Raw genomic sequence first — 18,990 nt, 5'->3', positions numbered from 1 at the left:
GTGACAAAGGCACGGGCTGGATGGCCTTGATATCGGAAAGATGAGTGATAGCGGCCGCCATGAGAGCCCGCTTAGTCGGGTCTCTGGAAGGGAGAAACCATAAAGTGCTCGAGGAGCCGATTGAAACTGAAGAGGGAGATCAAACCTTACAGTGTCCCTAACCCAGGAATCTGACGTGGATAAGTCCCACTGGTCAGCAAAGTACTTAAGGCGACCGCCAATGGGATAAGAAGTTGAAGGGCTACCTGGGACGGCGGGGAACTTTATTCCCAGCGCCCCAGAAGGGTCTCCTGTGGAGCCTCCCCTTCTATTTCTATCCCCAGTCGCTCCCGGTCCTGATAGGTCGACCGGAACATCGGGGAGCCCTGATACCTAGGGGTGAAGGCCGGTGGAAAAGAGGATCGAAAGGAGCCCCTCCGAAAGGACTGAGACCCTCTAGACTCTTGCCTTCAGAAAAAGCGATGGGAGGAACTTCTTCTTATTCCGGCTCTCCATCAGCAACGGCTCAAGTGCTGGGCCAAACAATTTTCCCCCTGATAAAGGAGCTGAGGCCAATTTGGCTTTATTCTTGACATCGGCCTGCCAGTGCCGAAGCCAGAGTAACCTACGGGCAGAAACGTGCGAGAGATGGCCCTAGCGGAAAATTTCACGGAATGAAAAGTGGCATCGGCCGCGAACTCTGCTGCGCCGTGGTTTTGCAATGTCCTGATGTGCTCTAGTGTTTGATGGGGGGACATGCTGTTTTAACTGCCTGAGCCACCTGATAGAAGATCAGGTGAAAAATGGCGGCTGTGGCCGACCGGATGGCCCAAGCATCCGACTGGTGCGCCGCCGTAGAGCCATCTCAGCTCGCTTATCCTCCGGCTTCAGCGCTTCTAAAGCGTCGGTGGGGTTGGATGAGGATGCTAGCCTCACTATGGGATCGCTACCTCCGGAGTGTTTAGCATGTTAGAAAACTCCAAGTCGAGATTGAACAATTTCTTGTCTTGACTGGAAGGAGAGGCCTTGGAGGAGTCCTTGTCCCTTTTGCAGATAGCGCGTCTTAGACTTGCCTTCAAAGAAGAGCCACTAGGATTGCCTTCTGCCATGACACCAGAAAGATTTTTGACAATAAGGAAAAAAAGGCGGTTGGCACACCTGGGAGTTCGACTTACAACGTAGGCCAGCTTTCCTGTAGTTGGGCGTCCCCCTTTGGATAAAATATTTTTATTTTTATTTTTATTATTTTATTTATTTTATTTTATTATTTTATTATTTTATTTTATTTTATTTTATTTTATTTTATTTTATTTTATTTTATTTATTTTATTTTATTTTATTATTTTATTTATTTTATTTTATTTTATTTTATTATTTTATTTTATATTATTTTATTTTATTTTATTTTATTTTATTATTTTATTTTATTTTATTTTATTTTATTTTATTTTATTATTTTATTTTATTTTTATTTTTTATTTTATTTTATTTTATTTTATTTTATTATTATTTTATTTTATTTTATTTTATTTTATTTTATTTTATTTTATTATTTTATTTTATTTTATTTATTTTATTTTATTATTTTATTTTATTTTATTTTATTATTTTATTATTTTATTTTATTATTTTAATTTATTTTATTTATTATTTTATTTTATTATTTTATTTTATTTTATTTTATTATTTTTATTATTTTATTTTATTTTATTTTATTTTATTATTATTTTATTTTATTTTATTATTATTTTTTTTATTTTATTTTATTTTATTATATTTTATTATTTTATTATTTTATTTTATTTATTTTATTTTATTATTTTATTTTATTTATTTTATTTTATTTTATTTTATTTATTTTATTTATTTTATTATTTTCTTTATTTTATTTTATTTTATTTTATTTTATTTTATTATTTATTTTATTATTTTATTTATTTTATTTTATTTATTTTATTTTATTATTTTATTATTATTTTATTTTATTTTATTTTTATTATTTTATTTTATTATTTTATTTTATTTTATTATTTTATTTTATTTTATTTTATTTTATTTTATTTTATTTTATTATTTTATTTTATTTTATTTTATTTTATTTTATTTTATTTTATTTTATTATTTTATTTATTTTATTTTATTTTATTTTATTTATTTATTTTATTTTATTTTATTTTATTTTATTTTATTTTATTTTATTTTATTTTATTTTATTATTTTATTTTATTTATTTTATTTTATTTTATTTTATTTTATTTTATTATTTTATTATTTTATATTATTTTATTTTATTTTATTATTTATTTATTTATATTTTGTGGGGCCCAAAAAATGCCAATCAACAGAAATAAAACAAAAATGTACCTTCAACTTATCTTAGTAAGAAGAAGGGAAATAAATTTGGAGTTAAAAAACCTAAATAACCAATCCACCAAATGAACGCATGAGGCCAGGAAAAAGGAAAAAAATATGAATTAGAATAACCAACAAAGGGCAAAAAGGTGGGCCTCCTGAGGCAGCCTCCCAACAAAAATGGGAAGTGAGTGCCTGAGTCTCTGGGCGAGCTGCGGGCAAGAATAGAAAGCCAACAATAATAGCAATGCAAAGGGTAACTGGGCACTGAACCACTCTACCCTCCAAATCCAGGCTCCACACGGCCTGTCGGTCCCGCTATGGGCCTGTAGCAGCCTCGCAGCCCGATCAGAAAGATACGAAAATTCAAATGGCGGCCTGCCACGGGCGCCCTCAAAATGGCTCCGGCGTGACTATCCCAGAGACACCCAAACCCTCTGAAATCCACCAACGGCTGGAAAAAGGCAGAAAGAGACACGTAGGGTTGAGAGAAGAAGCTCCTTCTTCTAAGCATTCGTGGGGAAAGGCATAGCATGCGCTATCTATAGCGCGATCTCAAGCCGCTTTTCAGCTGTAGCGGCTAGAAAACAACGGCAGAGGAAGAGGAGGGGGTGGGGGGGAGGCAAAGGGCTCCAAACCCCTATTTCCCCCCTTAAGGAGTGAAAACGCTCTTAAACTAAATTTGGGACGAAAACTAAAAGCGCAGGGGACAAGGAGAAAGGAGAGATCAAACCTGAATTGCAGAAAAAGCGAAAGGAACCTGGATCGGCCAAGGAATACGAACAAGCTGCCTGTCTCTAGCGAGGCTGAGCTAAAACTGGGGAGCATGGAGGAGTCACGTGGAGGAGGAGGAGCGTTCCTCAATTATAGCTCAGCCTGTTAGAGTGAAGACTGGAGCACCTCCCACTGTCTGGATGCTCGCAGCAGCTCCACGGAGAAAGAGATGGTTTTAGAGTCCATAAATTGTGTTTAAACTGCTACAGAAGATGAGATCAAGGTAGTTGTTGAGTCCAGTGTTGTTTGTTACTAATTGATCCAGTCTCAGAATAGTAATGGTATTGTACAGGGTTGCATGTATAGGTTCAGTTGTACATTTGTTTAAAGTCCAATTAATTAGAGGTAGATTGAGGTCACCAAAAAAGATAATAGGGTGTGAGCCGGAGGCTGCCCATGTTAGTAGCGCAGTTAGCTTGTTTGCATGATCGAAATCGTAATCAGGAGCTCTGTAACATAGTAAGAAGTGAAGTTTGGTATTTATGGACAGATCACAGATGATGGTCTCAGGAAGATCAATCACCTGTGTAACATGAATCTTTTTCAAATCAAGGGACTTTTTATAGAAAATGGCAACACCACCCCCTCTATGGTTTTCACGGTCAGATTGGAAAACATGATAGTTACTATGGTAATAGACTCTGGAAAGGATACATTCAAGCACGTCTCGTAGACAAAGATTAGATCGAAAAGGGTCACATTTAGTAGTGGTAGAAATTCAGGCATTTTATTTGCTAGGCTTCTTGAGTTCAGTAGCTTGCATTTAAGGTCTGCAATGGTGGACCTGGAAGAAGTTGGGGGGGTGCATGCCTAGTTTTTGTTTGTTTCTTCCCTTTCAACTGAAAACTGTACAAATTTTCAAAAAGAAGCCTGTAGGAACACTGGTTGCAGCTGATCCAACCCAATTAGATGGACTCAACTTGTCATATATCAAATTTGTTAGTTGTTTTATCAGCTAAAGAAGCATAAATATATTAGCAAAAAAGCAATTAATATCTAGTTAGATTGGGCAGGTCTACATATGAAAAGATTTATCAAGGGTGTGTGTGTATGTGTGTGTGTGAACATTCCTGTTGTCACAACTAATTTCTATTAATTGCACATCAATTAACTAGAGTTTGTTCAGAAGAGAACAAATCTATAAATTGGATACTTAAAGTGAAGGACACAATGCTTGCAAGTGGGATTAAACAGTTGTATTGTTTGATATGCTGCTCTTTCTTAACCCAGTTACAACAGGGATGCTGTTGGTGGGTGCATTTGGGGATTGTGTGATAGCTGTCTTTTTCAAAGACAAGGAGTCTTGCAAGAATTACCTATGCTCATGCATGCTGTCTTTGATTTTCTCATAGAAAAGTCTGGAAATCCAGAATGCACATGCTTTAAGATAAACAATAACAGTGTTTGGTCAACCATCAGTGAGTAGGTAAGAATAAGAGAAATGTTATTCTAAATACTACCAAATATAAGAAGACATGAAACAAAGATCCTTCTCTATTTCTCACAATTTATTTATTTGATTTGTCAATTGCTTACAAGATGATAGGTATAAACATAGTTATGCATATATGGATACATATAAGAAAAAAAAAGAAACAATAGGACAGGGACGGTAGGCACGTTGGTGCGCTTATCCACACCCCCTACAGACCTCTTAGGAAAGGGGTGAGGTCAATAGTAGACAGTCTAAATTTAAAGTTTTTGGGGTTTGGGGAAGAAACCACAGAGTCAGGTAGACTATGGGGAAGAAACCACAGGAGTCAGGTAGACTATTCCAGACATTGACCACTCTGTTGCTGAAGTCGTATTTCCGGCAATCAAGTTTGGTGCAGTTAACCATGACTTTGTATCTATTGTGTGCTCTTGTACTGTTATGGTTGAAGCTGAAGTATTCATTGACAGGTAGGACATTGCAATGTATGATTTTATATACTATACTTAGATCGGACCGAAGGTAGCGTAGTTCTAGATTTTCTAGGTCTAGAATTTCAAGTCTGGTGGCATAAGATATTCTGCAATGAGTAGAGGAGTGGAGAACTGTTCTTGTGAAATATTTTTGTACTTTCTCTACTGTATTAATATCAGATACGTAATGTGGGTTCCAGACTGATGAGCTGTATTCAAGTATTGGTCTAGCAAATGTTTTGTATGCTCTAGTTAGTAGTGTGATATTACCAAAGAAAAAGCTTCGTAGGAGTAGGTTAACAAATCTTAATGCCTTTTTGGCTATCTAGTTACAGTGGGCTCTAGCACTTAGATCATTTGAGATGAGTATTCCAAGTTCCTTGACAAAGTTTGGATCATCAACAAGGTCTTGACTATTCAGCCTGTATTTTATTTTTTGCCAATATGTAAGACAGAGCATTCATTTGTTGAGATTTGAAGTTGCCATTTTTTTGACCATTCTGATACATAGTCAAGGTCTTTTTGAAGGGTAGCAGAATTATCTGTGGTGTTGAATAGCTTTACATCATCAGCGAAGAGAACACTATTGCTCAACAAAACATCAATACAAAGTATTTATTGTTGGTTCATCAGGTATCTTCATGACTCACATTTGTGACGAAGTTCTTCTTTATGTCCAATTCCTTTGCATATCTGATTTGTAGGTAAAAGATGGTTATCTCCTAACCCATCTCATAGCGATAGAAAGCAGCTGCCATGAGTTAGGGAATTCAGGCAAAAAGTGAGGAAAACTCCCACAACCCATCGAGGGTCAAATTAGTGACCAATTAGGATTACAGATGTGGCCACGTGACATGAACTACATTTCCCAGGATACCTTTAACTGCATTTACCATGATGCATTCCCTTAAGGGGACAGTTCATAATTCTTAAGTAACTATCCAATTCCCATAGACTGGCTGGGACAGCACACCTGCTGTCATAATGTTCTGTTGCTTGCATTTGTGTTATGTTGAATTCTAGTATGACATGGTCACTCTCACCCAAGGTTCCTGCAGTTTCAACTCCCTCTATCACTTCTTTTCTGTTTGTAAGAATTAAGTCCAGTATGGCTGTCCCTCTAGTTTTACCCTCTACCTTTTGGACAACAAAGTTGTCAGCTAGGTTGGTTAGGAACTTATTTGATTTCTCACTTGGTGCAGAATTAGTTTTCTAATTGATATCAGGATAATTGAAGTCTCCCATTACAATTGTTGTGTGTTTCCTGCATATGTTTGCTAGTTGGCTGGCAAAAAGGACATCTATTTGTTCTGCTTGATTGGGTGGCCTATAATACACACTTATGGCCATGTCATTCTTTTTTTCTTTTATATTGACCCATATGCATTCCAGGAGGTTTTCATCTTTGGTTTCATGCATTTCTATAGCAATATAGTGCCTTAGTTGTTCCCTTCTCCTGACAGCTCTGTGCATGCACACATCTGGAACAGGCTCCAGCTGTTCTTCTTTCCCACATTTCCGACTCCAAAGGCAGCTGATAAATATCAGACGGCCCTCGCCCCTCTCTGCCTCTGACACAGAACACCCATCAGAACTTTCCCCAGACTCCAGGACTGGCCCAAGTTCCTCCCCAACCTCCTCACTGTCTGAGCCTGCCACCACCTCTGCTGGCAGCTGGGGGGCCACAACACTTGGATGAGAATGCATCAAAAGAACCATGGTAAGATTACATGGTATAATATAAAAATTCTGCAACTGAAACTCTCTTTAAAAAGAGTTGGGCTTATGGAAATATTCTGGGAAACCATCTATGACCACTCCCTTCCACTTACAGGCTTTTCTTGTTTCTTTTATTTGTGTCAGAAATAGACCAGAACCCTTTCTTTTCATCTTATCTGCCTGTCCATGATATATCAATCTCCAATTCAGCTTTCCAAATAAATGCCATATATATGAAGTTAATTCTCCTTATTTGAATACAGACTGGATGCTTGGAAGGGATCATTTCATTTCATTTTTACTTTAACCTCTACATTTGGTCAGAAGAATTTCATAATCAATATAACCCACAGTTGAAGGAGGACTTTATATATCTCCTCACTTCATCACTGATAAGTTTCAGGTCTGATAAGTTTCCAAGCTTGTGGAATATTAAAATATATTATCCCCTTACTGTATCGCTTTGGTCCATCTTCCAAACAAAAGGAAAGTGTTAAGGTTGCGTCATCTTCAAAAAACTCTGTCGCAAAGGCATCCCACCACAGGTTGTCACTGTCCTGAGAGAGAGAAAAATGTTCTTTTAACAGGAAAGGTATACTTTATTATTTTAAAAACAATGTCTGTTCCTATCTAAATATCAAGAAAGGGAAATTACTATGTATCAGTAGTCTACATTTAGATTTACAGCCTAAGATTGTAGATATTTAATAAAGTTCTAACCAAGGACTTAAGAATTATTAAGGTAAGATCTAAGAATATAGGCAATTCCAAGCAGGGTGGGATTTTAGGAAAGTAGGGTGCCCAGATCTGAAAAATTCTATATCACCGAATATAGAGGAATTTTTTAAATCTTTTTGAGGGCTTCAGGCAGGATTGGTATAACAATGGATTTCATTTTCCATAAGAATCCAACTTAGTTCTGCACATCCCAGTATTCAATTCCCAGTATTTCATAATTTATTATTATTTTAAAATATTGCTAATATTGCTAATGAGGAGCCTCTACATTGACAGGGGGAGTTAAAGACATTGCATAGGACAAGGGGTGGGATTCAATTTTTTTACTACCGTTTCTGTGGGTGTGGCTTGGTGGGCGTGGCAGGGGAAGGATACTGTAAAATCTCCAGTCAGAAGTGATATTTTCTGGTTCTCCAAACTACTCAAAATTTCCCCTACCGGTTCTCCAGAACTGATCAGAACCTGCTGAACACCACCTCTGGATAGGACTCTGCAATCAAAGTCCTGCCCCTCTTAGGGTATCTCATGTATGAACAAGGAATAAAACTTGGACCACACAATTTAGGAGCACCTCTTGAGTTTTATGACCCCATACATCCAGGATGCCTTTATTAATAATGAAGAATGCCTTGCATCTTACTTATAATCTCATTTGCTAACATGTCAAACAAATATTTTAAAGAATAATTTATATTAAATAACCAAATAAGATAAATGTAGATATGCAGTAGATTCCATCTCCAGTTTATTATTTGTGCTTTGCCTTGACAGACAACATCCTGAGCAAGACTTTCAGTACATTAAAAAGGAAGATAGATTTTCACTCTTTTTGTTCAAACATGAACCCTGCTTGTGAATGTGATCCTATTTTCTCTATTTTCTATTTTCACCCAGAAAAAGATCAGGCTGTCAAGTTGTGAAATATTGATTCATGTGAGGTTATTAAAGAATGCTTAAGATAAATACAATTACCTCAGCCACCATACTTATCATGCTGAAATAAATGCTGCATTGCAATGATTGTTCAAACAGGGTGTAATATCTAGAAATATTACCCTACAACAAGCAATGATACTATATTTCCATAAATGTTGGCACACAGTCACACTTCCCAAGAAAGATACATGTAGAACACAGATCTCAAAATCATAGGCAGTTGGGTCAGATAGAAGTAAAAAAACAGGCTTTGCAGGTACACCAATAAATCCTTCCTTCCTTCCTTCCTTCCTTCCATCCTCCCTCCCTTCCTTCTATATGAGAGAGAACCAACCAATAAGATATACAATGCATTCATTGAATTAGTGTTATGTTTACAGCACACCATCTTATTCACATTTGTATGTCTATGTGTATGTGATAGAGTGGAATGACAACATACATGTCACCATACAAATTAGCTAATTTGTTTCAGTTGAGCAATGCCATCATCATAGCTTCTATCGGACATCTGTCCTTTTCCACCATAAAATGTAGTTGAAGTATTTCTTTTTAAATCAAGTTTAAATTACTCTTAAGTCTTGTGAGTTTTGAAGGAGAAAAAAGGAGGGAAATTGAAGAAATAACAAGGAGAGAAGAAGCTGCAGGAGGTAACGAAAGACAACAAAGAGGAGAGGAAAGAGAACAGGATGAGAGAGCAATCAGAGAAGAAAGACCAAAGGAACCAAGGGAGATGAGAGTGACAAGAGTAACAAAAGCGTATCTTAAATAAAGACATGGAAGAAGAAATAAAATTAATGACATTAATATAAATGGACTAAACTCAGCAAATAAAAAGGAAAAGAATATTTAACAAATTAAAGCAATTAAAATTGGACATAATTTGTTTGCAAGAAGTGCATATTAAAAAACAACATGAGAAAATATTAGATTACCCTAAAAATGGGAAATTATATACTTCTCTAGCACAACAAAGCAAAAGAGGAATAGCATTATAAAGGACACTATAAAAATGAAATTAATCTATCAAGACAATGACGAGAGAGTATTGATGGTGGGAATATTGATGAATTGTAAATGAACATTACTAGTGGCAATTTATGCACCAAATGAAAATCAAGAAGAGTTTTATGATAAACTACATAAGAAAATAATAAAACTGGAATATGAAAATATTTTTATTATAGGAGATTACAATGCAATAGTAGATGTAGAAATTGACTGTAAAACCCAAAAGGTAAATAAAAAAAAAAGGAAAATATTACCAAAATCATTCTTTAAAATGGCAGATGAATTAGCAATTCAAGACGTATGGAGAGAAAGATATCTGAAAAACAAACAATACACATTTTATTCGAACAGACATCTATCCTGGCCTAAAACAGACATGATAAGGGCAACAACAGAGTCAATTACTAACATACAAGAAATAAATATTGAAACAAGTACTTGGGCAGATCATAATCCAATTAAAGTAATATGGAAGGGACAAAAGAAGAAATCAAGATGGACAATGAATAATTCAATACTAAGAGAAAAAGTATACTGAATATTTGGAAAAAGAATTGAAATTCTTCTTCAAGAAAAATAAAAAAGAGGAAACCTCGTTACAAAATGTATGGGATACAGTCAAAGCTTATATAAGAGGACTAACAATAACATATACTGGAAAGAGAAAGACAAAAGATATTAGAAGAAGAATATAAAAAACTGGAGAAAGAACTTCAAAAAAACCCGCAAAAAAAGGAAATACAAAATAAAATGAATTTAACAAAGCACAAGATGGAAATAATAGATAAAGAAGAACTAGCACAAAAAAATAAAAAGCTCCAAACAAAACTTTTTTGAAAATGCAAATAAACCAGGAAGGTGGTCAGCATATAGATTGAAAAAAGAGAAGGGAAGGAAAGAATCTCTCAATTAATGGATGATAAAGGGAACCTCTGCCATAGAAATGAAAACAAAAAAGAAATAATACAAAAATATTGTACAGAACTTTATGAAGAAGAGCAAGTGGGGAAAGGAGAAATAAAATAATATTTTAAAAAAGCAGAACTACCTAAAGTACCAGAAGAAATTAAAATAATGTTAGAGGAAAGAATCACAATGATGGAATTAACAGAAGCAATTAAAAAGACAAAATAATGGGAAAGCACTAGGGTTGAATGGCTTGCCAGCAGAACTGTACAAAACCCTACAGGATTTTTTAAGTGATATACTATTAGAAGTAGTAAATGAAATACTAATTGAGGCAAAAATACCTAACTCATGGATGGAGACATACATTACTCTCATTCTGAAAGACGATACTGATTTACAACAGATTAAAAACTATAGACCAATATCACTATTAAACTTGGACTATAAAATATTTGCACCAATAATGGCTGAAAGATTAAAGAGATACTTAAATCAATTTATACATTCAGATCAAAATGGGTTCTTATCTAAGAGACAAAAAAGGACAATATGAGAATAATTTTAAACACTTTGGAATATTATGAAACACACCCTGAAAAACAGATGGCTTTGATATTTTTGGATGCACAGAAGGCCTTTGACAATGTGAGCTGCCAGATTATGTTGACACAAATGGAAGAAATTGAGTTTGGGGAAACGTTTATCAAAATGATTAAGACAATATACTATAAACAATATGCAAAGGTTAATGGAAAATTGATGGGAAAAAATCATATTGAAAAAGGAATAAGGCAAGGATGTCCTTTGTCACCACTGTTATTTGTATTAATATTAGAAGTGCTAAATAGGATTTCTGGTTTGTCGGCTTTCGGCGGTAGGGATTCGCGAAGCTGCTGCGATCCCTGCCGCGCTAGCGTTTTGGGGCTCCGACCGAAAGGGTGCGAGCAAGGCTGCCCTGCAGGGGCAGCTGAAGGTAGGGGATCGGAAAAGGGTTTGGGGGTGCTGCAGACCCCTCCCTAGCCGGCAGAACCCCTTTTACCAAGACGTGCAGCGGCGGTCCGTAATGCCGCCACAAAGAAGCCGGCAGCTGGGCAAGTATGGCAGGAGGAAGAGGAGAAAGTTTTTAAAAGTGAAAGTCTTCTTGGTCGATCCAGGACTCTAAGATATATTTAATTTAATTCCTGAAAATGATGGCTTTTTGGATGATTCTTTCCACAAGAGAAAATAAGCGGCAATTCTGAGATGCTGAAAGGAAAGTTTACTCTCCCCCGACGGAATTAATAAATGGATGTTGAGAAACCTGGTTTTTTTTCAGGTAAAACTAGCTTTTGGGATAAGTCGGAAGGAGAGGACAAAAAATATATTTATCTGGTTGGATTTTGTTGGAGGAGATGCCTTAAGGATTTGAAAACAGAAATAAAATCTTAATAAGGCTTCAAAACACAGATTTGAATTTTCCTTTTTCTTTGTCTGATACTACCCCTGGAAGAGAAAGGGGAATTTTGGCTTGGCTTGGCTTGATTGAGGATTGTGGACTTTGGGATTGTCTTATTTTTCTTTTGGAATATTTTGGTTGGTGTGAGAAGAAAGAGGGAAAAAGAAAAGAAAAGATCTATAATGGCTTTTTCCTTTGAGGAACTGAGGGATGAATATGAGCAAACAAAAGCAGCCTGTAAAGATGGTATGGAAAAAGCTTTTCTATTTTTAGAAATGGCGTTGGTTAACTATGAACAGACAATACAGATGGAAGCAGAAGAACAACAAGAAGACGCCATCTTCAATGAATCCCAAAATTCATCTAAGAAAGAAGGAAGGAAGAAAGCGAGGAAAATGAAGGACTTAAGATCTAAAAAACATTTAAGAAAGAGAAAATATGATGCAAAATAAATACAATGATAGCAAACAAGAGAAAAAGGAATACAACAGAGAGAGGGATGCCGGCAAGACAGAGGTTAGAAGAAGGGCGGGTAGGAAGATTTGGTGGGGGAAGAAAAGAAAGGGAAAGGCGGAGAAAAGCCACAAAGTTTTAAAATTAGATGGGAAAAGAGGAATCTTTTTTAGGGATAATGGGTAAAGCATAAATTTTCTTAAAAAGATTCTGCAAGGTACACAAGATGGTATTGTAACATTTGTATTAGAAATAGAAAATTAGAATGGCTTAAGAGTTAATAAGAAATTAAAATGTTGAAATGTTTAATAATGATTGATTTTTAAAATGTAATAAAATATTGAAGGGAAGGCAATGAGAATGCTATAAGATTTATTATTTAGATTTATTATTTAACTACGTATTTAGGAGGATATTATGTATTTAAACATTTTTGATTTTTTACTCTGTTTTTATTGTTACTAAAAGTAAAAATTAGTAGATAGAATGTACCAAGCAGAATCAAATTGGGTATTAGGTGTTATTTTAAATGTTAATCTAATTAATTTAGGAGAGGATAGAAAGGCATCATACTCTGATTAGTGATTTCAGGAGAAATTCTTTTTTTTCATTATAAGGAATGAGATAGAGGGATAATAAAGGATGGGCAAAAGATACAAATATAATGATTTAAATTAAGATGGATTGAATAAGATAGAATTATGAAGAGTGAAATGTGTGGAGAAGTTTATATAGAAGATACAGAATGGTAAATAAAATAGGTAATGATCTGTAAGATGAGCATGAATATAATTAAAGCCCATATAAAGAGAGGTACCTGGGGCCAAGTTACTTTACTAAAAGATTTTTATATGTATGTTTGTGTCTGTTTATGTCTTTGAGAGTATTGGTGAAACCTTGTAGAAACATAGAAAGAGAGTGACGATAATCAAGTCAGAAAGAAATAGATGAAATAATATAGAAATGTATTGTATAAGATAAGGTTTTATCTGACTTGTTAAATCTATAATGGAAAAAGGTTCAAATATGTAATGGTTGATGATGATTTGTTTGTTTTTGAAATTAATAAAACTTGCTTAAAAAAAAAGAAGAAGTGCTAAATAGAAATATTAGGAAAGGAAAGGAGATAAAAGGGATCGGAATAAGAAAAGAGGATTGGGGTTACCTAATTGGGAAATATACTATCAGGCCATGGTATTAATCTGGATGAAAGAATGGATAACACTGAGAAATAGAAGGTTGTTAATTCTGGAAGGACATGATTTGCAAATGGGTTGGCATGCATTTTTGTGGTTTGGGAGAAGTAAAATACATGGGTATTTTCAAAGACATATGGTCAGGAATGCATTGTTATTAGCATGGGAAAAAAATAGAGAACAGCATTATATGAAGATGGGAAAAAATAGAGAACAACATTATAGGAAGATTCCAGTTTGGCTATCAACAATGGAAGCACTTATACATCCAAATCAGAGGTGGTATTCAGCAGGTTCTGACCAGTTCTGGAGTACCGGTAGCAGAAATTTTGAGTAGTTCAGAAAACTGGCAAATACCACCTCTGACTGGAGATTTTACAGTATCCTTCCCCTGCCATGTCCACCAAGCCATGCCCACAGAACCGGCAGTAAAAAAATTTGAATCCCACCACTGATCCAAATGTTTGTAAAATGGGAACTATTGCTAGATATAAATATATTTTAAATGAAAAGGGTGAGCTCAAAACTAAACAAGAATTGAATGAACAAGAGTTGGAAATGAATTGGTATTCATATACACAAATACAATCAAGATATGAAAAAGATATTAAAGCGGAAGGGATTCATAAGGAGTTGACAGAATTAGATAAAATATTAACAGGAACGGAGGATAAGTTGATTAAAAGATTATATTGTTATTTACTAGGTGTTAAACTAGAAGAAGAACAAGTTAAAGAAACAATGATAGCGTGGGCAAAAATTTTTTGGATATGCTATAGAATTCGATAAATGGCAGAAGCTATGGGATAGGAATTATAAATTAACAATATTGACAGCAAATAAAGAAAACCTGTACAAGATGTTTTATAGATCACACTTTGCATCAGCAAAATTAGTTAAGATGTTCAAAGATAAATGCTGGAAGTGCCAAATGCTGGAAGTGCCACCAAACACCGGGAATATATATGTGGTGGTCTTGTATAAAAGCTAAAATATATTGGACAAAAATACACACATGGTTGGAAAAAATGATAAAACAACATATAGATTTGAAACCTGAAATATTTTTATTAGGAATGGTACCTGAAGGTTACAGTAAAGAAAACACATATTTAATTATACATGTATTAACAGCAGCTACAATTGTATTTGCTCAGAATCTGAAAAGTGATAAAATACCGATAGAGGGAAAAGTAATTGAGAAAATATTTGAATGTGCAGAAATGAATAGGTTAACATTGGTAATCAAAGAAAAAGAAGTAACGGAATATTATATGGTATGGGATTTATTTTATCAATGGTTGGAAAATAAAACAAATTAAAATGAACTAGATGAATATATAAAGTGATAAGATAAGATTGTTAAAAATAGATATATTAAATAATAGTTATAAGAAAATGTGATTATTGTTACATTGATAAGAAAAGTATTAAATATAATTGTAAGCACAAGATATATGTACCCAGTCGACACATGATTGAAATGAAATAGAATTATTGTAAAATATAAAATTTAAAAATTATTTAAAAAAATCTTGTCAGTTTACCCTTGACATTCAAAACAAGGGAAGAACTATGCAAACTAGCTAATAAATATTGAGATATACTTTTTTTTTACAAAATTGTGATTATTCTGAACTAGAATATTAAAATATACTTTAACTCAATGTTTTCAACAAGTAAATAGCATAAAATTATTCATGAGTTGCTTTGAAAGAAAATCAGTCACTGAATTCTTGTTGAATTGCTTTGAGAGAGAGGGAGGGAGGGAGAGAGAGAGGGAGAGGGAGAGAAAAAATACAAAGTGACTATATATTCCCAATTAAAATGACACATACTACATTTGCCACAGAATGAAATTGTATGCATAACTCCCTCCCTCCAAAGTATAACAACAAGAGAAAAATATGATTTTCATTTTTAAAAGAAAGAGTCAAGGCTGCCCTAGTCATCCTTAACTCAAGCACTAACAGGTTACCTGGGATTTTCTGGCAGAGTAATTATTTTCAAATTCAACAATAATGAGATATTTCCATGGCAACCATTCTTTCACATTGCATTAATGCTCTCCAACACTGAAATAACAGGCAAAAAATTAATACTTAGGAAAGTACTTTAAAGAGATATTTAAAGCAAATCTTGTAATCTTTTAAAAAATTCTCTTTCATTTGAAGATAGGTTTTAATGGAAAACAACAAGGAAAATTAAAATGGAATTTTTTAAAAAAATCTCTAGTTAGTGTTTAATGGTTATGGGTAAGTTGTCTTCTGTGGACTTTCTTCTTTCTTTTTTCCTTCCTTTGTCCCTTCTTGAATATATGGAAGCTAGAAGATATAAGCTTCTGTGCTCTCTTCTCTAAGTTATATATTTTTGTGACATTCCCCAAATTTTACTCAAACTCAGAAAGCTCAAACTGCCCAAGGAGCTGCTGATACAGTTCTACAGAGGAATTATTGAGTCTGCCATCTGCACCTCTATAACTGTCTGGTTTGGCTCTGCAACCCAACAGGACAGACACAGACTTCAGAGGATAATTAGGACTGCAGAAAAAACAATTGCTACCAACCTGCCTTCCATTGAGGACCTGTATACTGCACGAGTCAAAAAGAGGGCTGTGAAAATATCTACAGGCCTCTCACATCCTGGACATAAATTGTTTCAACTTCTACCCTCAAAACAACATGATAGGTACCACACATCAGAACAACTAGACACAAGGATAGTTTTTTCCCAAATGTCATTACTCCGCTAAACAACTACACTGCTCAAAAAAATAAAGGGAACACAAAAATAAGACATCCTAGATCTGAATGAATGAAATATTCTTATTAAATACTTTGTTCATTACATAGTTGAATGTGCTGACAACAAAATCACACAAAAATTATCAATGGAAATCAAATTTAGCAAGCCATGGAGGTCTGGATTTGGAGTTACACTCAAAATTAAAATGTAAAAAAACACTACAGGCTGATCCAACTTTGATGTAATGTCCTTAAAAAGTCAAAATGAGGCTCAGTAGTGTGTGTGTGTGTGACCTCCACGTACCTGTATGACCTCTCTACAATGCCTGGGCATGCTCCTGATGAGGTGGCGGATGGTCTCCTGAGGGATCTCCTCCCACACCTGGACTAAAGCATCCCCCAACTCCTGGACAGTCTGTGGTGCAACGTGACGTTGGTGGATGGAGCGAGACATTATGTCCCAGATGTGCTCAATTGGATTCAGGTCTGGGGAACAAGCATGCCAGTCCATAGCATCAATGCCTTCATCTTACAGGAACTGCTGACACACTCCAGCCACATGACGTCTAGCATTGTCTTGAATTAGGAGGAACCAAGGGCCAACCGCACCAGCATATGGTCTCACAAGGGGTCTGAGGATCTCATCTCGGTACCTAATGGCAGTCAGGCTACCTCTGGCGAGCACATGGAGGGCTGTGCGGCCCCCTAAAGAAATGCCACCCCACACCATTACTGACCCACTGCCAAACCGGTCATACTGGAGGATGTTGCAGGCAGCAGAACGTTCTCCATGGCATGTCCAGACCCTGTCACGTCTGTCACTTGCTCAGTGTAAACCTGCTTTCATCTGTGAAGAGCACAGGGCGCCAGTGGTGATTTTGCCAATCTTGGTGTTCTCTGGCAAATGCCAAATGTCCTGCACGGTGTTGGGCTGTAAGCACAACCCCCACCTGTGGACATCGGGCCCTCATACCACCCTCATGGAGTCTATTTCTGATCGTTTGAACAGCCACATGCACATTTGTGGCCCGCTGGAGGTCATTTTGCAGGGCTCTGGCAGTGCTCCTGCTGTCCCTCCTTGCACAAAGGTGGAGGTAGCGGTCCTGATGCTGGGTTGTTGCCCTCCTCCATGTCTCCTGATGTACTGGCCTGTCTCCTGGTAGTGCCTCCATGCTCTGGACACTATGCTGACAGACACAGCAAACCTTCTTGCCACAGCTCACATTGATGTGCCATCCTGGATGAGCTGCACTACCTGAGCCACTTGTGTGGGTTGTAGACTCCGTCTCATGCTACCACTAGAGTGAAAGCATCGCCAGCATTCAAAAGTGACCAAACCATCAGCCAGAAAGCATAGGAACTGAGAAGTGGTCTGTGGTCACCACCTGCAGAACCACTCCTTTATTGGGGATGTCTTGCTAACTGCCTATGCTTTCCACCTGTTGTCTATTCCATTTGCACAACAGCATGTGAAATTGATTGTCAATCAGTGTTGCTACCTAAGTGGACAGTTTGATTTCACAGGAGTGTGATTGACTTGGAGTTACATTGTGTTGTGTAAGTGTTCCCTTTATTTTTTTGAGCAGTGTAATTCGCAATGTCAAATTATTTACTAAGACTGTAATACTATTATTCTTCTCATCCTTCCTAGTACCTACCTCTTCCCACTTATGACTATAATTGTGTTGCTTGTATCTTTACAATTTATATTGTTTTATTTGTTTCCTAGTATTTCGATTGCTTATTAGTAACCTATAACTATCACTAAGTGTTGTATCTTCTTGATAAATGTATTTTATTTTTTCTTTATGTACACTGACAGTATATGCACCAAAGACAAATTCCTTGTGTGTCCAATCACACTTGGCCAATAAAAATTCCATTCCATTCTATTCTATTCTATTCTATTCTATTCTATTCTATTCTATTCTATTCTATTCTATTCTATTCTATATTAAGATGGAATCCTTTGGCCATAGTCCAATTCTTACCATAGACTTTAAATAGAGATGTGACTTTGCAGGCACATCAAATTAGCAGTTAGGGGGCTAGAGCAAAAAAGATGAAGCTCAAGGTCAATCAACCATTTTTCTGCTTCTGCACATGAAACCTCCAAGTTAGATTAGGTTAACAATCCTAATTGTTCTAATTTTAGACTAGTTCAGTTTTAGGTCCCTTTCAGACATTGCATTTGCATAGCACCAGACTGCTGAGAAGAGCTACTCACTGTGAGTTCAGGGGCACTGAGGTGAAGTCCAGTGGACCAAGATCGGCACCGGGGAGCCGAGTCATTGGTTGCATATACATTGTATTTGCATACCACCAGAGACTGCTGGGAAGAGCTGTTCAATGTGAGTTAAGGAAGACTGGGAGGAAATCCAGTTGACCAAGGTAGTGGCCATCTTGATCAGTTTCCATCCATTGTTTCTTATCCTGCCCTTTGGTGCTTTGGAAAATAAATTGAATACTTCCTCTTTGTAGCAGCCTCTCAAATACTGGAATACTGCTATCATGTCTCCCCTAGTCCTTCTTTTCTCTAGACTAGCCAAACCCAAATCCTTCAACTGTTCTTCATATGTTTTAGCCTCCAAGCTTTTAATCATCTTAGTTGCTCTTCTTTGCACTTTTTCCAAAGTCTCAGCCAGGGGTGGGATTCAACCGGTGTTACTACTGGTTCGGTACTTACGTTTTGCGTGTGCGTGTAATACAACGAAAGCTGTGCCTCCTGGATAGCTGATAAGCTCTGTGCGATTATAAAGGGGTATCCTAAAGACCCTCCACTTGATGAGACGTTAGTTGTGGTGGCCAAAGATGAAAGTCGATGTAGAGAATTACGTGA

General features: G+C 36.0%; 1 protein-coding gene across 2 annotated transcripts in view; it reads right to left on the bottom strand.

Moving 5' to 3' along the window:
* Window positions 1-18,990, bottom strand: part of LDB2 (LIM domain binding 2) — a 121,383-nt gene that overhangs the window by 76,571 nt on the left and 25,822 nt on the right. For both annotated transcript variants that reach the window (XM_026678831.2, XM_026678832.2), the window contains exon 2: window positions 7,184-7,286. In XM_026678831.2, coding sequence (XP_026534616.1) covers window positions 7,184-7,286 — 103 coding nt within the window. The remainder of the gene's footprint in view (window positions 1-7,183; window positions 7,287-18,990) is intronic.

This window comes from Notechis scutatus, chromosome 4 (assembly GCF_049901735.1).
Source record: "Notechis scutatus isolate UNSWTSFEM ecotype Mainland chromosome 4, rNotScu1.2, whole genome shotgun sequence".
Taxonomy (NCBI): Eukaryota; Metazoa; Chordata; class Lepidosauria; order Squamata; family Elapidae; genus Notechis; species Notechis scutatus.
The sequence above is the reverse complement of the archived record's forward strand: the minus strand, read 5'-3'. Positions and strand labels throughout refer to the sequence as shown.